Source organism: Agelaius tricolor, unplaced genomic scaffold (genome assembly GCF_023055355.1).
Source record: "Agelaius tricolor isolate 1412-34295 unplaced genomic scaffold, bAgeTri1.0.p SCAF_36, whole genome shotgun sequence".
NCBI classification, from domain to species: domain Eukaryota; kingdom Metazoa; phylum Chordata; class Aves; order Passeriformes; family Icteridae; genus Agelaius; species Agelaius tricolor.
In genome coordinates this window covers 4479297-4502940 of record NW_027269296.1, presented here as the reverse complement: position 1 = coordinate 4502940, position 23644 = coordinate 4479297, and the positions used below count along the sequence as shown (strand labels likewise).

The window sequence follows — 23644 nt, the reverse complement described above, 5'->3', positions numbered from 1 at the left end:
CCCCCAGCCCTCCGGGCAGGAGCTCTCTCAGCCAGCACCGGTACGGCAGACATGGCCCTGCCGGGGGAATCCGTTTAATTTATTGCGAGATAAATCAGAGCAGGGTAACGAGAAATAAACCCACATCTTAATCCCCCAGCCCTCCGGGCTTGCCGGACTCGGCTGTATTCCCGGTTCTCTCCTCCTCCTCCTCCCCGCAGCGTTACAGAAAGATGAGAAAGTGGGAAAAGTTAAAGGGCAAAACACTTGGGGAACACGCTTTATTTAAAAGAACTTTTGAGGATTCATTTCATTGCAAGGTAAAGCAGAGTAATGCAACATTGCCGTAAGAAAAAGAAAGTATTTCCAGGAACAGAAGTAGCAGCTTAGCCTGTTTTTTAGAAATGCATTTTTACTGACTAAATAACATCTCCCAAAGTGGCCTTGGGGCTTTTCTCTCTGCTTATCCTTTTCCTCAGATGCAAGTTTGTTTGTTCCCTGAGCCCACAGTGCTAGCTGTGGAATAAAGTCTGTTAGGTACCCGTGGTAAAGAGCTGAACTGTAGACTCCTGCAAGCTTTCCAAGAATCAGTGGAAGATCATGCCAGCTTTCCATGTAAAAATCCTTTCCATTTCCTCCACGAGTTGCCAAACTCCATCTATCAGGGCTTTAGGGTCTGTGAAATGAGAGCTCCACTATTGCTGGGAGCCAAGGGGGGAAAGCAGGTCCCTCCCTCTGCCAGCTGTGAGAGCTCCTCATCCAGAATGTGCCCACAGAACAGTGCAGAAACAGAGGCAGATTCTGGTTTTTAAATTACAGAAATTGCTCCCTTCCTGTGAGCTGTGGCTCTGCAGATTCAGAGTGCATCTTTGAAGGTGTCTGAGGAGCATGAGGTACTGGCAAGTGTTTGTTGTGGGTGGCTCTTACTGGAGCAGAGCCCAGGACTAGGAGGGAGATGCACTCTTATTGTGATCAGACTCTTTCCTCTGGCACTGGGCCTGGAGTGCAGGGCTGGCCTTAGAAAAATAAACATCTTAATTCTTTTCCTTACTGGAACAAAGAAGGACAAAAGCTGCCTGAGGAGCTCCAGAGGATACATCTGAAGGACCTGTATCTCTGCTGGCAAAGCAGTACAAATATTGGTCCTGCCTTTGGAAAGGCTTGAGTTTATCTCTCCTGTTCTTGGGCAGGTGTGGGAGGGCTGCTGTCCTGCACATGGATAATTGGTGTCACAGGTCAGATACACTGTTCCTGTCATCAACAGACTCGGACATTTAGGGAACCAACAACTGTTGTGAAAACAAGTTCCCTTCCCTGCCCAATTTCCTGTGCTAGATTGAGCAATTTGGGTCAGAAAAGGAACCCCAAGTGTCTCATGACTGGTACAGAACTCAGCACCCATGGAAAACCACTTTGCCCTGGGCCCCAGTGGACTGCATCCGGCCCTGGGTGTGGAGTGTGTGAATTATTTGTCTGTCATGTGTCCTGACCTAACACTTCACTTGCTGTAGATCAAGAGCTGGTCAGCTTCAACAGGATGGAGGAAAAAAATAATGTAATGGCTATAATCCTAAATTAAATAAATAAGTACAAAGATACAGAAGCATTTTAAGCTTTTTTTTCCTTATCGTAATGCCCATGCTGACAGTAGCCCTCTGTTATCTGGAGCCTCCTGAGCAAGACTGGGTATCTGCAGTCAGTCAGAAATTACTAAACTGAGTGCATGAGGCCACTGGGTGGCCAGTTCTGCTTTCACACAGGAAGCCAGGGCAGACCATAGTGCCCTTTGGCAATAATGCTGATCTGGTGGAGGGAGAGGGGGAGGTGTGCTGAGGGACTGCCAATTTCTCTTCCTTTCCTTCCCTAGTTTACTGACCCAAGGTTTGGAAGTAAAGATTCATAATAGCTGCTCCCAGACATCTGTCCAGTTTGGATCCCAGCAGAGCATGTGAGCTGCTGAGAAGGGATGAAGGGATCAGAGGTGCAGATTTCTGACAGGACTTGAGGAATTCCATGGACTATGTCCCTTACAGCCACTCAAGAGCTTCATTAGCTCAGACTCTTCACCAGACCATATAAGCTGCTTAGAAGAGCCACCTGATGACACTCAGAGCTCCATCTGTTCTTCCAGGTCTTTCAGAAGTCCCTTACAGCTCTGATACTGGATCCACTGCGAGAGCTGGACAGGCAGAGGAGCAGGGTTGGTGCTGCCTGGACTGACACAAGGGGTAATTTTGGTACACTCAGCTTCTAGCTACTCACTGCAGAGGCTCAGTGACACACTTCTTTCACGTTACAGCAGTCATCTGAGCTGTTCTCAGTGTCCATGAGAACACCAGCCTGGACAGAAGGAGCTTTGCTGGAGATTACTGCAGGTTCCAGTTCTGCCCTTTGCATGTGACAGAAGAAAGGAGCATCCATTCTTCTGTCTAATGGGAAAAAGAAAATGTAAAATCCTGGTCCTCTGTTGTGTCCCTTGGTACCTCTTCTTGAGAAAAGATGAGTGAATAATTCCCACCTCTCCGTGTGCAATCAGAAAACACCAAGTGGCCCTAACAGATCCTAATGGCCTCCTCTTGGTGAATGGTGCCCTCAATGATTGTATCAGTTGTTTGCCTGGAGCATTTGCGACTCCCTCTCATGCTTTTCAGGTTTTCTGAAACGTGCTTCTGGAACTTCTTGGTGAGGAAGCAGTAGATGATCGGGTCCAACACACAGTTCATGCTCAAGAGGCACAGAGTCACCTGGTGAGCATCGTTGAGCTGCTGGCGCAGCTGACAGTTCTCCTTCTTCCACTGCTCCAGAACAGTCAGAGTCCAGGGCAGGTGCACGATGTGGTGGGGCACAAAGCTGATGATGAACACGGCCAGCACTGTGCACACCATCCACAGGGCCCTTTGCTTGACGTGAGCGCTCTTCCGTGGGTGCACTGACTTGGAGAACAGGGTCCTGATAATGACAACGTTCCAACCTAGTATTAAAAGGAAAATGATATAGAAGAGGATGCAGATGATGACATGAATGGCAAGAACAGCTGAAACACCACCGGTGGTGTCGTAGCGCTCAAAGCACCGCGTGAAATTCCTGGAGTCCACCTCCTCCAGATTAGTATTGTTGTCAAAAAGGTAATACAAAGAGCTGCCCACTATTAGGATCCAGATAGCTGCTGATAAGTAGATACCTCTTCTCTGGGTGGTCAGCTGAGCAGCTTTAATAGGATTAGTCACAGCTTGGTAACGGTTGTATGTGATGACCATCAAAAAGGCAACAGAAGTGTAGGTATTAACAAAAAAAAACCAGCCAGCCACGTTACAGAGGAACACAGGCATGATCCAGTCTCCATGGTTGTGGTAGTAAACAATCCACATTGGCATCGTAATTAAGAAGAGCAAGTCAGCTACTGTCAGGTTCACCATGAATATCTTGATTTCATTGAGTTTCTTGGTGGGGTAAATACGGCTGAAAATCCAGAGAACGTAGCAGTTGGCAACAAAGCCTAGAATGAAAATAATGCTGTAGAAAACAGTGAAGAGGCTGTAGCGGAACTCAGAGTCTATGTGGCATGAAATGTAGAAATCAGCACTGCCTTCTGCATCTCCTTTGCCTTTTTCAGACATCATGGTATTGAGCGGCCACGTCTGAAGCTCAGTTTGCTGACACAGTTTTCTTCTTACCTAAAAATAGACAGCAGAAATCAAGATGATTGGCTTGGCACCATTGCTAAACCAAACCCCACCTTTCTTTATCAGTTGTCTATGACCACAGGTGTTCTGCTGATGCCTCGGTTCCAGCCAGACACCTGCCCTGTCTCCTTGGTCCTCTCTTTGATCCCATTTCCACAGCATGCAAATCACTGTGTCTTCATCCAGCATTGTTTGCTGCAGTGAGGTCTCAGATGACGCATCTCTAATCTTAAAATACTTTTCTGCATGAAAGTTCTTAGATAAAAGTAATCTGTTACACTTCCCTGTCTCAAGCTTCTTAATCTTTTACTAGAATCAGGCGTGTTTTCTATGACTAATCCTCTCCCTGCATGTGGTTCTTCTTTCTTCCCCTGCCATCTCCCCCCCGCCCCTACTTCTCACCACAGTTCCTGATACTTTTTAACTTCTTTACTCTTATTTTAAAGAATTCCGGATGTGAAACAATTTGTGGTAAAAACCTCTCCCAGAACCCCAAAAGAGCTGGGGTTGGAAAAGACCTTGGGAGATCACCTGACCAGCCCCTGCTGACGCAGATTAGTCTGAGCAGGTTGTGCAGGAGGGCATCCAGGCAGGGTTTGAATAACTCCAGGGAAGGAGAACCCAGAGCTTCTGTGGGCAGCCTGTTCCAGGCCTCTGTCACCCTCACAGCTAAGAAGTTTTTCTCCTATTCAGTTGGGACTTGCTGTGTTTCAGTTTATGCCTGGTGTCCATGTCCTGCTGCTGGGCACCACTGAAAAGAGTCTGGCCCTGTCCCCCTGACCCCTCCCTGCAGACAGACAGACGGACAGGGATGAGGTTCCCTCTCAGACATCTCTTCTCAAGGCTGAACAGCCCCAGCACCCTCAGCCTTTCCTCACCAGAGAGATGCTCCAGTCCCTTCATCATCTTCGCAGCCTCTACTGGACCCACTCCAGGAGCTCCATGGCTTCCTTGAGGGCTTCAATTACAGACTGAGGAGCCCAGAAGTGGCCACTGCACTCCAGATGTGGCCTCACCTGGGCTGAGTAGAGGGGCAGGATCACTTTCCTCACCTGCTGCTCCTGAGCAGGTGCCCTCCTGCCTCAAAAGGTTCTGGATCCTCCCCAGCAGCAGGCAGTGCCAGGAACCCCCATCCCATCCTCTGTGGGCTGGGTCCCCCCCGGGTGCCCTTGGGCTGTTGTTCCTCATTTGCACATTCACACGTTTGCAATTTTCCTCTGCAAATGGGGAAGTCAGCTGGAGCTGGAGCTTGCTCTCCCTTTTTCTGCAGAATTGCAACCCTCAGTGCTGCTCTCCACTCGTTAGGAGAGGAAGGCAGCACTCATCTTCCTGAGGGTGCTGTCCTTCCTCACCCCTCCCAGGTCCCCTAAGGACACAACAATTTCAAGATTTGGGCCTTCCCAGGCAGCTGCATGCTGGGCACTGCTGAGCTCCAAGTGTCCTTAAGCTCAGTCTTGCAGGTACAGTCTGAGCAGAAGGGACCCACAGCCTGGCAGAGCTGGGAGCTGGCCCCTGTGACACATGGATTTCTCCTCATTCACCTTGATCTCTGCCCCCTTCTGAGAGCCCCCCAACTCCAAAGACAGTAGATTATTCAGGTGGGCTTTGTCACAGGGAGTGCAATGTTTGATACACTAGTCTGATACTGGAATAAGGAATAAAAACCTGAGAAGTCCTAACTACTTAAGATCATTAGAGAACTCTTTTTTTTTTCTTTTTTTTTTCAAATATGTGCCGTAAATTCACACTGCTGTGACTATCTGCAACACCAGCAAATAGTTCTGGTGCTTAGGGCTGGGATCTTTGCAATTAAAGGTGATCTATTTCTGTGGCACCAGACCTGAGTATACCAAGCATGGGGGGAAAAAAAAACCAGGTAATGCATCTCTCTAGCAGGATTCATGAGGAGAAGTGCTTATATTCAATACATGGGCACAGCTCTTGTTCACAAAGTCCCTTCAGACAGTGCCCCAGGGCACTGTCCACCCACACCTCCATTCCTGGTTCTGCACAATGGCATGGGGGCCACCAAACTTTGCCCAGGAGCTCTGGTGAACTTTACTGTCTGCAGACTGCACAGCAGCTGCCAGATTTAGCAGATGGGGTGGAAGGGAGAGTGAACATGCATGTCCCTTCCACAGCAGAGTTGTGCACAGAAGTTTGAGCCACAGGGCTGTGCTCTGAAATAGAGGGGTGAGGGTGAGATCATGCTGACATCCCTGGCAAAGGTGGGAGAGGGCAGTGCCTTCTCCTGGCCCCAGCACCACCTGGCAGAGCTCAGCTATCTTTGCATGAGAGCCTGTGCTGTGCCAGGGTCCTGCAGGGAATCACAGGAGAGGTGTCCTTTCCTTCTCATGAGCCAAGTGAGATGTGCTACAGGGCACAGCTAAAGGGAACAAAGCCCCATTCCCCAGGGGATTTACCCAAAGCCCAATTCCCTCCTCAGCCTGAGGAACCCAGGCTGATGTCTCTGTATGTTCCTGACTGCCCTGGGCTCTGCAGTGCTCTGTGGGGGCTCTCAGCCTGTCCTGCTGAGGCAGTTCCCCTTTCTCTGAAGCCTGTTTGTGCTGCCTGTGCCAGCAGAGAGGCGAGCAGGGCAGGGGCTGGGGGCTGTGGGTGCTGCTCTCTGTGCTGCAGCAGCCTGGCCAAACCCCCTGAGACCTCCAGTGCCTTGTCCACAGTCCCCCAGGCAGTAATTCCAGGTGCTTTGTACCATCAGCTGCACTGCAGGCAGGGCTGAAGGTGGAATTAAGCAGCAGCAGGGTCAGGGCACCTGCCAGTCCTGCTCCTGGTCTGTGGCCCCTGCCATGGGCTGTGCCCTCCCAGCCAGGATTTGCTGGCTTACAGATGCAAGCAAGCTTTGCCATCAGCAATAATAGATTCCAAGAGGAATAACACTAATAAAGTATATTTTCTGCTTACCAGAGTTGAAAAAAATTCAGCACAATACGTCCATCTTCAGCCTTAGTAGCAGTGAGGGTTTCACTGAGGATGCTTGGCTGTCTCCCAGATGTTATTTTCCCTGCCCTGGGGCTGGACAGTCTCTGCACTGGCAGCTCTTTAGAACAGGGCACCAGAATGGGAGCAACTGTAGCATGACTGCAGAGTCACTAGAGGAGAGGAAATGTTGACATCATCAAGGAAATGAGAAATAAAATAAGCTGTAGAGGAAAGGCAATTAGCTGCAGCAAAAGTCTGGAAAGTCCTTAAAGCTTTTTCCTCAGAGTATCTCTGCTTCAGATGATCCTGAAATAGGGCAAAATTGGGATTTTCCTTTAAAGGCAGAATAGGAATCCACTCTGTGTCCCCAGTTAGATTTGGGAATAGACAACTTTTTGAGCATCTTTCTCCCAAACAGATGAATTGCAGAAGAGCTTCCACTTAATAATTTCCAAGAAAGGGACAGGAAACTCCTGGACAGGTTCATTTGGACATATGGACAGGTTCATATATGGACATATGGACAGGCTCATTTTCTAGCACTCTCCTTCACACTTGTGTTGGAACTAATTCAGGAGTTCCACCATCCCAAGCCTCCCTTTATCTCAGGGATATTCAAGAGACAGAGACACCAGAGCAGGGCAGATTGTTACCTGTCCCATACACCATCACATGATGGCCCCTGTTAGCTGTGGCAGCCTGAAGCTCACTCAGCATGGTCATGCTGATGGTGGGGTGCTCAGAGACACCAAAGCTCTGAAGGTGTGCACCAGGTGCCAGGCAGGGCCCAGGATCCCCAGGGGAGCTCCAGCCAGGCTGGAGATGTGCAAGGGCTCTGCAAACTGCAGGACAATCGTGTCCTGCTGCTCTGAACCCCTCTCAGGGGGAGCTCCAAGACAACCAGAAGTCCATGGACACCACAGCTGGCACCACAGCACAGGGTGGCCAAGGCGTTTGGAAGCCCCCTGGGCAGAGTGGAACCCTGCAATGTGAGGGAGCCCCAGAGCAGCTGCAGCACACGGGATAGAAGCCTTGGCAGGGTGGGGCTGGCATGTGGAGCAAGGGACAGCCAAGCTCTGTCTGTCAGGCCACATGAGGCTGAGCTGAGGCTCCTGCAGTGATGCCCCAGAGCTGTGCTGGGATGGAAGCTGCAGCCATCTCCTTCCCTCTGCCACCAGACATCCTCCCTCCTTTCCCCTTCCCATCAGCTGCTGTAAGGATGAAGGAATCTCATACCCTTCAGGTATCAGACAGAGCCCCAGCTCTGCCCCTTAGGCTGCTCCTGGGGGTTTAAACCTAAAACCAAACAAGATCCTGCCACAGAGGTTGGCTGACAGCCAGTCCAAGTCTCTGGGGAGAGCAGCCAGCAATGTCAGGGGCAAGGGGAGTGCTCACAGAGGATGTAGCAACACTTGACAAATCTTGGTTCACTGTCCTGCCACAACCCAGCTCTTAGAGGAAATGAAAGCCCAGGGGGTTTTGGGCTGGGGAGGAACCTTCAAAAGTCTCCATCCTTCCTCTGCTCAGCCCTGCAGCATGGCCATTCTGCATGGGCAGGTCCCTTTGCCCCCATACAGTGCTCACAGCCAGCTCCTCCCTTTTACTCCCTTCCCACCTGGGGACCCTCTTTCCCTGCTCTCCTGGCCCTGCTGCCAATTGCTGAGCACTCCAATATTAAGATGCATTTTGCCAGTGGAGGCTGGGCTTGTTCAGCACTCCTGGCAGTCTGGCTGTCCTGTGCTTGACAATATTTCCTGTTCTTCCTGTCCAGGGAATGCACACGGCAGCTGACAGCCCTGACAGCTATGCAAGGCTGAGTTGAGGAAAAAAACAATCTTGAAAATGCCTTTACTTTCATCGAGCCAACTTGCAACCTAATAAAAAACAAATAAACTTCTCTAACTCTGATTCCCATAGATGCTGTTAAGGATCAGTGATAGTCCTTCAGGTTGTTGTAAGTGCTGGATCCCAGAGCAGCTGTTCCAAATTCCAGTCTCTGGGGAAAACCCTACACAGGCTGAGCAGTGAGCAGTGGTTGTTCCCCATGGGTCTGGCACCCAGCACCATTCATGCTGCCATGGCAGATGCCCAGGGCCTCCTGTAAGCCCCACCTGCCTCTGGCACATGCCCTTGAGGTCGTTTCCTTCTTAGATGTAGCCTGGTAGCAACATACTCACTTTGGATAACCACACGTAAATTCAGAGGGATCAGAAACTCTTGGTTTTATAAGCAAATATCCAGAGATTTCTTCCCAGAGCAAGCTACACTGCGTAAGCAGAGCTCTCCAAGGAGTGCAAATGGAGGAGCAGCATTTCAGCTGATGGGTCTGACAGTAACACAAGCAGCAAACAAGGACAAGATGAAACTCCAACATGCAGCTCGTGACAGCACCAGTTCCTAGCACACAGGGAGCTTGATCCCTGCTGGTTCCAGTCCCCAGGACACATTCTTGAGTACCAGGACGGGTCTTAGAAAAAGCAGGAAATTCTTTTGGAGCTGCAGCACATGCTCAGCTGGTGCTGTGTTACTGTCTGCGAGTTCTCACTACTCACAGAACACTCCACAGAATTTTCTTTTGCTTGTTGCAGGCTGAGCACAGCCTGTCCCCACCTCCTTACCAACCCTGCAGGAATGTGCCCCGGAGCTGGGCTTGCTCAGCAGGAAAACACCCCAACCCATGGGCCAGAGACACTCCTGGGGCAGTGGCAGGGGCACTCCCTGGGTCCCCTCTGACAGCTAAGGCAGGGCATGGCTTCTGCAGCTGGCTGTGCCACAGGGATTGCCCAGACTGGCAGAGAATGTCCCTGCTGGGCAGCCTCCCCAGCAGTGGGTGAGGCAGGGAGCAGGGCAGCCTCCAGCTGGTTGTGGTTCCCCAGCCCAGCCCTGCTGCTCGGGGCAGAGGGGTGAGCTCATGGGCCACGGTGTCAGGATTTGTGTGCTACAGCCCCAGGCTGTCACAGCTCTGCTGGAGGCAAAAGCCACATCCTGGCCTGAGCTGTCACAGCTGGGACAGTGATCCTGCTGCTCCCAGCTGCAGTGAGACACCTCCTGCCACAGCTGCTGCCCTCTGTTCCATCTGCCTGCCCAGCCTGGGCAGGGGCTGTGCACAGGTGGGATGAGGGACCTGCCCTCCTTGAGAGGCTCCAAGCAGTGCCTCCTCTTCCTCACAGGAGTAAGGTCCAGACAGGGCTCCTCACCTTGCTTCACAGCATCCAAGCAAAGCCAGGGTCATTGTCATTCAGGGGTGGAATGGGACCTGGGTGAGAGCAGCCCCCTCCCATCCCACAGGCAGCAGCAGCAGTTCCTGCCTCTCACAGTGCTCCTCATCACCCCAGCCCTGCTTGCTGGGCACACAGAACGAGGAGTGTCTGCCCACACCCTCTGGGAGGATGAAGATGTCTCAGAAGCCCTTGGCACTGTCTGAGGTGCCACGGCTCAGAGATCCACAGGGGATGCTGAGCCAGCTGAGCTACAGACACAGAAGGAGCTTGTGGAGCTTGGGGAGGGAGGCCTGGGAGAGCAAGCAGGAGGGAAAGGAGAGTCTTACCTTGGGGCACAGAGCACCTGCTCCAGCTCAGTCACAGACCCCAGCCCAGCAGGTCTGTGCTGCAAGGGGAGAGACCAGCAGGGCTGAGCCGTGTGTGTGCTCCTGCCTGGGAAGAGGCTCTGACAGGAAAGAGGGCGTGGTGCTGGCTCCCAGGTGAGTGACTCACTTCCCTCTTGGCACTTGTGACCTGCTTAGCCGTGCCCTGGCTGCACCCTGGGGCTTGACACCAGTTCCTGTGGTCCTTCCTGGGGCAGGCAGCAGACGTGACACAGCTGAGGCTCCACTGATGGTGAGGGGCTTTTGTCACCCTCCTGTGGCACCTGGTGCCTCACAGGCCAGAGATGGGGTAACCCAGCCCTGAGCAGCTCCAGGTCAGGGGCACCCCCTGGTTGGGCCAGGGGTGCAGAGGTGGTCCCAGTACCCTCAGCAGATCTGTCCTCAGGGCTCCTCATTTCCTTCCAGATCCCGGGGTCAGGAGGCAGCACAGTGAGTACTTGTTCCAGGGCTTCCATGATGGGTGAAGATTCATCAGGCAAAGTACCAGGAAGGGCACTGCTCTGCTCTGGGAATCCCCAAATCACAAAACATCAGCCAGAAAATACTTCAGGCAGGGGCAGCTCATTCCTGTACCCCTTCTGCAGTACTATAAGCCCCCCTTGGTCCTTGTGCTCCTTCAGCCTGGGAGGAAAGGGTGGTCAGGGACATGGGGGACCCACTCCTTCCTGCTGCCACTGGCACTGCTCTGCCCAGATTCCACATGGGGGCTCCCCCAGCATATTCTGTGGCACTGCCATTGCTCAGGTCATGGGCACAACATCCACCTGAGTCACTTAGAACAAGAAATCACATGTTTTTCTGTCTGCTCCCTTTACACCCCATGGGCTGTTTAACAAAGAAATGTTGTTGGGGTTTCCTTGTTGGTAACAACTGGCTCTTATTTTGGCAGGAAAGGAAATGTGAGGCTTTTAAGACAGTCCTGAAGGACTAGACAGTCACAACCCATCAGTGCACAAAGCACTGCTGCCAGAAGGAACTGCCTGGCTGCAGGCCCTGGAGCTCCCCAGGCCCCCAGCTGCAGAGCTGCAGCAAACATCCCAACTTGCCAGCCCAACAGCCAAGCTGAACTATGGCCTTTCCCAGCCAGGCTGGGATTAAGGCTGCCAGGCTCTGCCAGGAGCACAGCCAGAGAATGAGGACAGTTAATGTCCCCTCTGCCTCCAGGCTGGTGACACTGCACTTGGAACAGCTTGGGCAGCTTAAAAGGGATGTGGAGAACTGGAAAGGCAGAGAGCTGGCACCACAGTCTGAGCCTGGAGAACAGGCTCATGCTGAAGAGCAGCAGCATCTCAGCACTGACAGCACTCCACTCACACTCTTGCTATTGCATTTTGTAATAATTCCAAGGAAAAAAACGGTAATTTGGGTAAAAATTTATTTTACATACAGACCATTGCAGCTTAACTATTAATCAAGAGAAGTTATTTTCCTTTATAGGAAGTGACCAGCTGGTCTGAGATTAACAGAAGTCTAAGCCTGAGAGCTGGGATTTTAGTCTGGAAATCAGATTTTGGGAGCAGGTTCCTTCCAAGCACCACTCAATGCAGTGAGGAGCTGCAGGATTCAACTGCAGGCCAGCTGCACTGCACAGTGCTGGAAGGATTCTCCCAGAGTCAGTCCAGATCTTTCCCAAGCTGAACTCGCTGAGAAAGATGGTGCCTGGAAAGGTTTGGATGCATCTCCAATATTTTGTTCAGCTCTCAAACTAGAAACAGAAGTGGTGAAACAGCACAGTCTGTGTGAAGTACAAAACACTGAGTTACAGGGCAGCAGACACACGGGACAGCAGGAATGGCAGGGACTCTCCTAAGCCAAGAGTTCTACGTGGAGCAGGGCCCTGGCTGGGGTCATTCTCTGGCCCTATTTCAAACAGACAGAGTACAAAAAATACTTGGACTGATAATTAATTGTACTGGAAACAAACAGTCTACTAAAAAGCAAATCTTACTCTAGGTGCCAATGAGTCCTTAAAAGCAGAGAAGGGACTGAGGAGCTGCACTTGGGCAGTGCTTCCAGGATCATTCACGCTGCTCCATTTTTACTTTGGGAGGTCTCAGGAAGGTCCTGTTTTTCTTTTCTTTCTTCCCCTTTGTATTTGCCTGGAAATTCCTCCAGCTGTCAACACGGCCATCCCGACTTTCCTGGGAACAACAGGGAGGAGCAGGTGAGTTAACAAGTGCAATAAGCAAAGCACAGGAGTACATAGTTAGGAGATCAGTGGCACTTTCCCCTTATCCAGCATGCAGCTCCTGCAGGCAGGACACAAGGACACTGGGAAGAGCCAGAGCAGCCCAGTGCAGTGGAACTACAGTGAGCTGACACACACCAGTAGAAGTACTGGGCTGGATTCTTGGTTCAGAATTCACCAGACTGGGCTGGGCAGTCCTTACTCTCTACAGAATCCTCAAAGGAAACAAGAAACCTCTCAAATGGATGTTCCTGATCTGTCAGCCCAGAATGAGCCATGTCCTTTCTGTGCCTCAGCTCCTCCCTTTCCTGGTGCTACAGGAAGAACAGGGAAGGGAAATGTACTGCTGCCTCCTCTCAGGCTTCTTGCTCAAAGTCTCATCACATTGACACAATGAGACAAAAAGGCCTCTGGTGCACTTCTCTCCTCTCCCTGCCCTACCTGCTGAGAAGCATAAACCTTTCCTGAGGAGAAAAAAAAAAATCAAACCAGAAACCAAATCAAAAAACAAAACCCACAAAAAAGTCCCTAAACCCCCAAATCTCCCTACAAAGCAAACCTATGATCTCTACAGGCTGAATATTTCACAGCAGGACAGAGCAGTCCAGGAATTATCTACTTCACAGGATGTGATCCTTCCACTCCAGGCCCATCTCTGCAGTACCAGAGCTGCAGATGAGCAGCTGCCTGCTTCCCTGCCCCCTTTCCCCTGGCAGGATGGGAGAGGGCCCAGCACTAGCAGGGATCTGGATGCTGGGGCAACCAGACTGGAAAGTACCACAGCAGTCCATACAAACACTTCCCAGATTATTTTTAATGGTCACCAGTGACCTGGGCTAAGCAGCAATTCTATTTTACAACTAAAAATAAGAATGAACTGCTGACAGAGATGAAAAAGTAGAAGACCTCAATTTACAGACCTGTTTCTGCATGGGTAATACCAAAGCCCTATTGATGGGCTCTTCTCCACACACATGAACAAACCCCAGGCTGGTGCAGATCTATTAAATGATCTTACAGACTTGCATCCAAAATGTTTCTCATCTCTCTAGGGGCAGTCCCTGCAACATGGACAAGAATTGCTGGGGCCAATTCTGCAAGTTCAAGTGCTGAATACCTCAAAGTTCTTCTGCCATTCTCGTTCTCGTTTGGCTTTCTCTTGTGCTTCAATTTCCTCTTCCCTCTGCCGCTTCCTAGAAGGGAAAGCACAAAAGTTATGAACCCACAAGCATCCACTTCAGAAAGCAAGGTAATCTTTTCAAATCATCTTGGAAAGCTCCTCTAATTATTTGGCAGATTACAGAAGAGATAAATATGCATACCTAAGATAGCACAGCAAATATAGTTTCAAATATAGTTTCAAATTTGGAAGAGCAGTGAGCAGGGAAGATGGTTTGGCCCCACTGATAGCAAGCTGACAATTGACAACTGACAATTAATAATTAACAATTAATGATTCTCTTGCTCAGCAAAACAAGCTGGACTTCTTCATCCAAGAAGCTGAAGACCACACTAATGGTAACTCTCTAAAACTATTGAGGGTACATGTTCTGAGAACTTAATAAGCACTTCAGCATGCAAAGTACAAATTAAATTTTTAACTCCCTACTTTTCACCTGTAATCAAAAGCAATGTCCTGCAGCCATCTCCCACCTCACTGACCAGCACAGACCCTGCTGCAGGAAGTGCACTCACAGTGAGCACGTGATCAAATCACCTAAAATAGTTCAGGATCACACATGCCACAGAGTATTTCTGGCATTTAAATAAAATTAAAAATCAATCCTTAGCAAGCTAATAGCATGCAGAATCGTGTCACCATTTCACTGTTGTGGCTGGCCTCCATGTGTACACATAAGATAATACAATTAAATACAATTATATAAAATATATTGACATCTTCAGCACAGAAGGACAAATTTCCTGTGTGCTTTTCTCAAGCACAGGGCTCTACAACCCACAGGCTACCAGAGATGTGGCAGAATCCACATTATTGGCAATCAGCTTGACAGGACCCTTGTTAGTGTAATCCAAGGCCCTGCTGTTAGCAGGAGGTGAGACCAGATGATCTCCAGAGGTTCATTCCAATTCAGACTATTCCAAGACTCTCTGATCCTGTATCTTCTCTGAGGAAGCATGAGGTGGAAGAAGAGCCTGAACTTCACAAGTGGAATGTCATTTATACCTTTCATGCATTTCTTTCGCTTCTCTTTCTTTCCTCTTAATTTCCAGTTCAGCAAAGAGCTTCATTGTCTGTTTGTATACAGCTTGTTTGAACTGTAAAACACAAATCCAGTCTTAAAATAATGCCTGGGAACACAGTTAAAGTCTGGTTTACATACAAGTGTATGAAGCTAAAAAGAAAGCAAACCACAGGTGTGCCCACATGACCCCTATCCTGCCCTGGCAGTAGCAGCAGCACACTGAAAGGTATAAACCACTGCTGATTAAATTCTGGCCCTGGCACCAGGAAACAACTGCATATTAACCTCATATTAGTCTCATTTTAATTGGTATTCGTGAAGCTGTGCCTAAACAGAACTGTTCACTTCAAATTCTCTTCTTTTTGGGTTAAGTCTTGGATTGTTACAGAATTTGTTCTTCTGTAAATGTAAGGGTTTACAGCATTAGCAAGCCTAATAAATACTTCTGTACTGGCTTTCAATCTTAATTCCTCAAAACACATTTTGTACTCTCCAGTTTCTCTGCACATAGGATGACTTACAACTTCAGGATCATCCTCCTCTACAGTGGGAGGTTTTCCATCCTTCTTCAGCTGCTTCTTTTTTTCTTTCACCTAATGATTAAGAACAAAAATAAGAGCTTTAAAAATTTTATAGGGCTTACATAATTTTATCCAAGTGGTTCTGCATCTCTATTCCAATGTACAGGAAGTACTCTGTTCTTGATTGATGTTTTGTTTTACACCAAACCCTCCTAGGCCCAAACATGTACAAGATTACTATCACATGAACTGTCATAATTAAAAATACTGTGTTGGATAATATTCCTCCAAACCTTTTGGTTTTTTGATATATATATTGAATGTATTCTTATTCAATATACACCATCCAAACCAGCACTAAGTTTATTTTGCTTCATGATATTCAAGTGACTAACAACAAACAGAACATCAAGTGTTCCTTGTGTTAAGAGTATCTGAGCTCTCCCATATCATCTGCTTCCTCAAGCTTTCTGTGTTTTAATCCACCCACATCACTCTAACTTCTTGGCCAATGCAATCCAAGCTCCTTTTCTTATCTTATAGGTCAATATCCTCCAAACTTCCCAGTCTCCTGCTGTCACCACCTATTCTCTTCCACCTACACATATCTGAACTGCATCATTCATTCACAGACTTGGAAAAAAATATTTAGGTCAGATCACGTGGTCTGACCTGATTATTTCAAGTACTGAATTTCACTGAATTATCTTGCACTGAGCTCAACAGCAGTCCTGGACACAGCAGGCTTGCTCTGCTGTGAAGAGCTTGGAGCCCACCTGCACAGTGCCATTATGAGCTTTGCTCAGCTTAGTGACCTAAACATGAAGCAAGTGTAGCAAAAAGCAAAATATGAATGATTGAAAATGAATGGTTGATTACCACTCACCCCCAACTCTGGATGTTCCCATAGAATACTCACAGTGTGTTCCACATATTCTTTTCCTGCCTGTATCACATCCAAGGCTCTCTTCTTTTGCTCCTGATCTAGCAGCAGCTTGTAAGCTTTATCTACAGCTACCAAAAAACATCAATATTAATAGCACCAGTAGTCATGTTCACAAGGCATCACAAGACTGCCACTTGTTGGCATTACTAATTTTGCTTCTAGAATTTGTGCAAGTCATTTGTTTGGCAGTCTGTTTTAGTTGGTTTTAATTTATTTTTTTTTATTAAATAAATCTAGGAAAGTGATAACATGATTAGTTGAATGAGTTTTGGGATACAGTAATGGCAGGAACTGTGTGATACCCTCTGGAGGGAGCAGGTGAAAGCATCATTCCTCCCAGCTGTAGTTATGGGCATGAACACCTTCCTGTGATTCCCTGCCTACACAGCACACACCTAAAACCATCACTCTGCTTCTGTCCTATGGTCTTTGAATAAAATCTAATGCACAGCTTAAACAGTTTTTCTTGAACAATCCCACACCCCCCTGAAGATGCCTGTCCCTGTGGTGACATGACAATGGCATTGTTGCCACCTAGTGCCACCTGCTGAAATGCCAGCACCTCACACAGCTGCTGCTGCCACAGCTGTCTTCATTTACCCCAGCTAAAGCTCCTCTGCAGCCTTTCTGTCCCCTCCACCCTAATGAACTTTTAGCACCTGAAAAGCTGACACTGCTGCCCCAGAGCAGGCAGAGAAAGAGCATTACCTTCAAATGCCTTCTGGGCTCTATCTGCATCATCTTGGTTTTTGTCTGGGTGCACCAATATTGACAGCTGCAAGAAAAAGGATATTACTATCAAGAGCATGGTAAAACATGAAGAGTATTTCAGAGTTTTCTGAGAGAAGGGAAATAGAAAGAATCCAAAGAGATCACATTCATTTGTACATGGACAAACCAGCTGACAACATGCAGAAGTGTGTGCCAGTACAGGCTGAAAGAACAGACAATCCTTGCAACAAACAGGCTGTCCAAGAAAAGCTGCAGCCTGTGATGAGAGCAACAATTTAACACCCCTCAGCTGATATGAACCCCTTGGTCAACAAAGATTTTATCCTTGGTCTTGACAAGAAACAAACATAAAAATTATCCTCAACCAAAGTCTCTCAAGAAGTTCTCCAGCATGCCCAAGGCTGTCCAAATATCAAACTGTTTAAGAGTGGTCATTTTTTCTTAGGCTGCTTTACTGAAATTTAAGGAAAGTCCTGCCTGTACTCTGAGATAGATCACTACCATCCTGAGGGGAACTTTAACTGGGCTGGAAACCACAGCCTCCACATTCCCCTTTCAGAAAGTTATTTAAAACTTTCCATATGGCCTCTTTTAAATTTATTTTATAGACCTTTTATTTTTGCCATTTTGGTACAGAGCAGCAGCTGAAACTGCTTTAGTGTTAAAGAATACAAAATAACTACTTTTGGAACTGTTTGTAGCTCCCAGGAAAAGGTTTGCCTTTAGTCCTGAACAGTTTGCCTTCAGCCAGTGCCTTTTTTCCCCTTTGTTGACCGTTCCACGTTCTGCACTTGGGTGTTTGATTTCTGCACTTGGGTGTTTGATTTCTTCAATGCACAATTCCATGCACATTTGTCCTTTCATTACCCTGAATTCAGAACATATCCCATACTGTTTTACCAGCCCAAAGCTGAGAGTGTCATACTTTATTGTCTTGTAGGAGTGAGAAGCCAACAATAGACCAAAAGTTATCCCTCTCACTTCCCACACAGAGGAGGACCCCATATCCTGTTCCTCTGCCCCCACAGCATCTTCCTGTCTACAGACACTCACACCATCAATGCAGCTGGAGGCTGCAGCCCCCCAAACACTGTTTCTCTGCTGTATGTACTGATTAAACTGAAACCTTTTCCTGCAGGTCTGTCAGCAGAGGCAGGCTGGGGTGTTCCTGTGTTTCAGACCTGCCAGGAAGCAGGGCTGCCTCTGTACCGGGTAACTAAGCTACTAAAAATGACCATGAAAATTCTTAAAGAAACCTCAGAGAAAATCTGGATCCAAGTCCATATATTTGAGAAAAATACTCTTTGATCTTCCTTTAGAACTGAAGCTCAAGAGGCTGATCATACATGGCCATATTAGCTGGCAATCACACATGGCACAGGCAAAGCAGCCAATCCTGCTTGGACCAGGGACACTGCTGCAGCTCTCCTCGTGTTGATACAAGCACTGCTCTATGCATTTCTGCCAAAAATAGACACCCCTCTACCCAGATACAGCTTTAGTAGCATTTTTCTTGTGCCCACACAATCTCTACAGCAATTCTACTTCCCCTCCATGAACTCTGAATACCTGTCGGAATCTTTTCTTTATCTCTTCATCTGTGGCTTCAGGATCCATCTGCAGCACCTAAAAGAGACCATGAAAGCAGAGCAAGTTTGATGCTGCTCTCCATGTTTCATGTTCCTGTCAGCAAGCTCTAACACTCTCATGAGGAGTGTCTGAAGTCACTTGGTTGGTTCAGCCTGAGAGGAGAACTCATTACACCCAAACATCCTTCCAAGGGGCAGCTCAGGGGCAGGTACTGAGCTCTTCACTCATGGCCAGGGACAGGACAGGAGGAAACTGCATGAAACTGAGTCAGGGGAGGTTTCAGCTCAGGGCAAGGCTCTTCCCCCAGAGGGTGCTGGGCACTGCCCAGGCTGCCCAGGGAATGGGCACGGCCCCGAGGCTGCCAGAGCTCCAGGGATGCCCAGGCTGGGCTTGCTGGGGGTCTGGGCAGGGCTTGGGTTTGGGGTGGGGTTGTTGGGGGGTCTGTGCAGGGACAGGGCTTGGATTGGATGATCCTGTGGGTCCTTCCAGCCCAGGGTGGGGTTGTTGGGGGGTCTGTGCAGGGACAGGGGTTGGATTGGATGATCCTGTGGGTCCTTCCAGCCCAGGGTGGGGTTGCTGGGGGGTCTGTGCAGGGACAGGGGTTGGACTGGATGATCCTGTGGGTCCTTCCAGCCCAGGGTGGGGTTGCTGGGACAGGGCTTGGATCCAATGATCCTGATGGGTGCTTCTCAAGCCAGCCCATTCTGTAATTCTGTGCCACTTGGTTCACTGGCAAACAGACACACAGCAGAAAGCTCACCCCACAATAACATGAATTTTCACCCAGTAAACCAGAAACATTTAACAATCTTTCTGACATTGTGACACTACTTTTAGCAGTGCTAGATTCCTCTGGCTAGTGTCCTTTCTATGTTCAAGTCTTGTGTAGACAGCTATGATCCATAAATGGGTCTGAACCTTCAAGCAGTCCTGCAGCAATGCTCAGTCTGACAGAAACAAAAGCATGTGGTGCCTTGGGGACAATGCCAGGCCACTCAGAATTTTTATAAAGAAGTTTTATAACTTCTTTATAAAAATTTATTAATTTTATCATTTTGAAAGAAGACAGTAGAGTTTTACTGTTTGGTTACCACTTGTTTATTGATCTTTGCAGGTGTGGCAGAGTTTAGGAAATCTTTTGTGAATTAATTTACTGAATGTAAGATTTAAGCAACAAGTGAGCAGATGCTGGTCTGACTCTAAGAATCTGTAAATAAAAACAAACCATTCTCCCACAGGAAAGCTACAATCTACTCTGAAACAGCTTTCTTAATTTACTCTTTAACTACTAAAACCTATACAAAACTGATAATTGTCAAAGTGAATCTGCTGACTCATCTGGATGACCAGCCCTGAACTGGGACTACAAAAAGCACCTGAGGCTTGAAAAAGGCAGTGAAGATGACACCAGGAAGGAACACACCCAGGGAAAGCCAACTCCAGATGAACACAATATTGTTTATTATTGTTTATTGTTTATTTACTGCCTTCCTCAGGCTTTCCTACTTATTAAGACTTCATAACTGACTGCAACTGGAATCAAACACTATAAAGTGCAAGGGGATTATCCATTACCCAATGGTTCCTCAGAGACTACTCACTGGTGTGACCACTGAAAGACCTTTTCTTACTCTATCCACTGTCCAAGTTCAGAGGGATGAACACCCAAAATAAAACACACAACTATAAATGCTGAATTAAGAGAGCAATGACCAGAACCTGTCAAGCTGCCACCACCTTCCTGTTCAGAAAGTACCCAGCCAAATCTTCCAGTGCTGTTTTATGAGGGAAATGTGACAACATACAGTTTGTCCTGCCATCAAACACTGAGAAAGACATAAACACCATCCTGCTGTCCTCTGCAAACCTTCTGCACACTAATCTGTACCCAGAGAAATTTCTTCTTTCCTTATGTTGTCTTTTACTGGAATAAATACTCAGGAATCAGAAAGCTCACACTTCAATTCAGAAAGTTCAAACTAACCTCAAAAGGGTTCAAGTTGAAATATGAAGATCCAGGTCGGGTCAGCCGGTCAATTTGGTTTTTTGATGTTAAAACAGAATCTCGTTTTTCAATTTGCTTTACCTGAAGAACAGAGAGACCTGTATCAGCTGACCATCACAACACCTTACCTGTTTATTCATGCTGTTTGTATATGCTCATCCTTATCCTGTACTACAATTCATAACTCCCCTTGCTTACCCCAAGCCTGTAGTTATTTTTTCAGGCACTAGCAGCACACATTAGCACAAGCGACACATATTTTTTAGCCTTTCTTACAGCTCAACAGTGTTTTCAACATCACATTTTATCTGTAAAACATACTACAGAACAGTTCTGTTTGTTCCTTCTATGGCCTTCTCCACAGCCGTGCCTTCCCTCCTCCCCATGCACCTCCAGCAGTTCTGTGATTCCTTGGAAACCACGGCGTTATTACTTTAACCCGTTGTTGGCAGTACAGCCCTTTAAACACGTAAAGTGACACTGATGCAAACACACAAGCCCACTTTTAATAACCACACGTTATTTAGTTCAGTTTTTACCCTTCACTGTACCATACCGAACCAAACCATGTATTTATATTTAACGTTCACCTTTATTTAAACAAACGTGCATATTTTTTAGCATTTCCTACAGCCCAACAGTGTTTTTAACATCACATATTATCTATAAAACATACTGCAGAACAGTTCTGTTCGTTCCTTCTCTGCAGCCGTGCCTTCCCTCCTCCGCATGCACCTCAGGGAGCCTCAGGGAGCGCGTTCAGGCCGTGCCCAGAGCACCGGGCCCGGCGGAGGGAGGGGGCCCAGGCCCTGCCGGTGACAGCTCGCCCACAGCGAGGCCGAGCGGGGCCCGGCGCGCAGGGACCGCGAGCGCACCGAGGGCCGAACGCGGCTCCCGGCACCGGGGCTGAGGGAGGGCCGGACCGAGCACCCACCCACCGGCACCCGCCGCTCGCCCGCCCGCCCCCATAGCGGCTGGGCCCGTCCCGCCCGCCGGCGGCCCCCGAGCCCGGCCCGGCCCGGCTCCTCCCGGCGCGCAGCTCCCGAGGCACGGGCGGTACCGCACCTCGTTGTAGAAGGTCAGGAACGCGTCCTCGGCCGCGCCCGCGCCGGGCCCCGCCGCCGCCATCGCCACCCACACGTGACCGCGCCGTCACCACACGTGACCGCGGCGCGCGCCGCAGCGACAGGCTCCGCCCCCCCCGCGGCGCGCGCGGGCACGGGACCCCGCCTTGTGACGTCACAGGGGCCGCCCCGCCGCGGGGCCCTGAGGGCGGGAGGAGGGCGGGGCCGCGGCTGCGCAGGCGCGGTTGGGCGGGCCCGCCCGGCGGCCCGTCCGGCGCTCCAAGGGCAGGCGGCCATGGCGGCCGTGGCGGTAGCGGCGGCGCGGGGCGGCCTGCGAGGGGCTCTGCTGGCGCAGCAGCAGCGCTGGAGCTCGGGATCGGGCGCCGACCAGGTGGGTGTTCCGACAGTGCCCCTTCCCCCCTCCGGCTGTCCCTCCCTTTGTCCGTTCTCCCCTCTGTCCCTTTGCCCCTCAGTCCCTCTGCCCGTCGGGCTGTCCCTTTGCCCCTCCGTCATTTTGTCGCTCTGTCTCTCTGCCTGTCCGTCTGCCCGTCATTCCCTCGCTCTGTCCCTCTGTCCTCCCGCGCTCACCGCCGTCTCTCCCGCAGCTGGGCGAGCTGGGGAAAGGCGCTGGGAAGGGCGGCGGCGGCGGCGGCTCCATCCGCGAGGCCGGCGGTGCCTTCGGGAAGAAGCAGGCGGCCGAGGAGGAGCGGTACTTCAGGTGAGGGGGTCCGGCCTGGCGAGGCGCTCCCCGCGGGCCCGGGGCAGGGCCCGGCCCGCCCCTGGGCTGCACGTCTTGCCCTCCTCTCTTGCAGGGAAAAGGAGCGGGAGCAGCTCTCTGCCTTACGGAAACACCACGAGGAAGAGATTCACCACCACCAGAAAGAGATTGAGCGTCTGCAGAAAGAAATCGAGCGCCATAAGCATAAGATCAAGCAGCTTAAAGATGACTAAGCTGGTGTTGTTGAATGTGCATGGCCAATACTGATCATGGTGTAAATCAGCGTGAAGACTGTATTTTTTGGTCAACATAATCCAAATCCATACAATTATGGTCTGCAACAACATCAAATAAACTACTCAGTCTCATTTTCTTGCTCAGTAACTATTCAATGAAAACAAAATATATCAACCTCACTATCTGGTTTTAAGCTTCATTTTCTTCCAAAGTAAAGCTGCATTCTTGAGTAGGCAGGTCTGTACAGAATTGAGCTATTTTTTTTAGATTTGTATGAAAGAAATGACCATTTGTGCCTAGTGGGATAACTTTAGAGTTAAAGCTGTGAGAAGAGTTGGGGGAAAATGGTACCTGTGTAGCAATCCATTCACATAGAGGTAACTTTGTTTCAAGTAAACTGTCTTTGTGTCCTAGAGGGGTGTTATCTCCACTGAACTAGCAGGTGACAAGAAAAAAATAAGGTTCACTTGTTGCACTTAGTGTCTATTGCCATAAACTGAGAGAGGAAAATGGTATTCATAAACTGAGAGAGAAAAATAGTTTTCAAAGTTGTACTGGGGTCACTTGTGGTGATTCTAGTTCCTGGAGCAAGACAGCAGAGATCCTGACTTCATGTGAATGTTCTTTTCCACTACAGCTTTAACTGCCCAGTAGATTAGGGTTTTTTTTTACTGTCTAAACTTCTCTGTTCCTTAGCTAAGTCTCTTTCCAAAGAAGGATGGATTAAAACTAATTTTATGCAGTTTCAATCACTTTTGACATTTTAATGTAGGAAACTCATCATAAAATACACAGTAAGTGACCTGAAACAATGTGGCCTTACTGCAGTAAGCACTGACAAGAAGGGGACTTTCTGTATCAACAGGCAGGTAAGAAAACAGCCCTTGTGTCATCCCTGTCACGTCTGTGAATCTGCCCAAACAGGCTTCCTGTGCCAGTGACACTGAACTGGGTGGGTCCGTGCCTGGAACTGCCCTGTCTGAAAGTGCAGGAGGCAAACGATGCCTTTAATGTTGAAAGTGCTTTCCAAGGGTGTGGCTGAAGGTGTCCCAGTTTCTCCTGTGTTCCCTGATACATCCCCAGCCAGCTGCTCCCTTTGGGCTGCCCTCACTTGGTGAATATTGCAGGTAGTGGCACATCTTGTCTGCAAAGTGACACCACTGTCATTCTGTGCCCTTAAACACTGTTCTTCAATGAAGATGTCACCCATGTGCTCAGCCCTGGAGTGTCCTT

At 49.1% G+C, this 23644-nt stretch overlaps 3 protein-coding genes across 3 annotated transcripts; 1 reads left to right on the top strand and 2 right to left on the bottom strand.

Moving 5' to 3' along the window:
- Positions 1-230: 230 nt before the first annotated feature.
- Positions 231-11236, bottom strand: PTAFR (platelet activating factor receptor). The gene is made up of 3 exons (XM_071453111.1): positions 10150-11236; positions 6585-6772; positions 231-3653 (listed from the first exon to the last, which is right to left on the bottom strand). Exon 3 carries the CDS (start codon positions 3597-3599, stop codon positions 2532-2534), a length of 1068 nt encoding a protein of 355 aa, XP_071309212.1. The 5' UTR covers positions 3600-3653; positions 6585-6772; positions 10150-11236; the 3' UTR covers positions 231-2531.
- Positions 11237-11564: 328 nt separating this feature from the next.
- DNAJC8 (DnaJ heat shock protein family (Hsp40) member C8) lies at positions 11565-21612 on the bottom strand. The gene is made up of 9 exons (XM_071453036.1): positions 21458-21612; positions 20372-20473; positions 18367-18423; positions 16774-16840; positions 16039-16133; positions 15120-15191; positions 14580-14671; positions 13512-13587; positions 11565-12347 (listed from the first exon to the last, which is right to left on the bottom strand). Exons 1-9 carry the CDS (start codon positions 21518-21520, stop codon positions 12225-12227), a joined length of 747 nt encoding a protein of 248 aa, XP_071309137.1. The 5' UTR covers positions 21521-21612; the 3' UTR covers positions 11565-12224.
- A 50-nt stretch (positions 21613-21662) lies between these two features.
- ATP5IF1 (ATP synthase inhibitory factor subunit 1) lies at positions 21663-22542 on the top strand. The gene is made up of 3 exons (XM_071453037.1): positions 21663-21847; positions 22062-22174; positions 22269-22542. The coding sequence occupies exons 1-3, from the start codon at positions 21752-21754 to the stop codon at positions 22405-22407; spliced, it is 348 nt and encodes a 115-aa protein (XP_071309138.1). The 5' UTR covers positions 21663-21751; the 3' UTR covers positions 22408-22542.
- The last annotated feature ends 1102 nt before the right edge of the window (positions 22543-23644 follow it).

What these genes read in the sequence shown, in the direction of transcription:
- PTAFR (XM_071453111.1), bottom strand. Translation starts at nt 3,599, where the DNA reads ATGATGTCTGAAAAAGGCAAAGGAGATGCAGAAGGCAGTGCTGATTTC.
- DNAJC8 (XM_071453036.1), bottom strand. Translation starts at nt 21,520, where the DNA reads ATGGCGGCGGCGGGGCCCGGCGCGGGCGCGGCCGAGGACGCGTTCCTG. An exon ending in TCAACTTGAACCCTTTTGAG is followed by an intron (nt 18,424 to 20,371) that starts GTTAGTTTGAAC and finishes GGTCTCTTTTAG; the next exon opens with GTGCTGCAGATGGATCCTGA. An exon ending in AATGGCAGAAGAACTTTGAG is followed by an intron (nt 12,348 to 13,511) that starts GTATTCAGCACT and finishes TGTTGTTCCCAG; the next exon opens with GAAAGTCGGGATGGCCGTGT.
- ATP5IF1 (XM_071453037.1), top strand. Translation starts at nt 21,752, where the DNA reads ATGGCGGCCGTGGCGGTAGCGGCGGCGCGGGGCGGCCTGCGAGGGGCT. An exon ending in CGGGATCGGGCGCCGACCAG is followed by an intron (nt 21,848 to 22,061) that starts GTGGGTGTTCCG and finishes TCTCTCCCGCAG; the next exon opens with CTGGGCGAGCTGGGGAAAGG. An exon ending in GAGGAGGAGCGGTACTTCAG is followed by an intron (nt 22,175 to 22,268) that starts GTGAGGGGGTCC and finishes CCTCTCTTGCAG; the next exon opens with GGAAAAGGAGCGGGAGCAGC.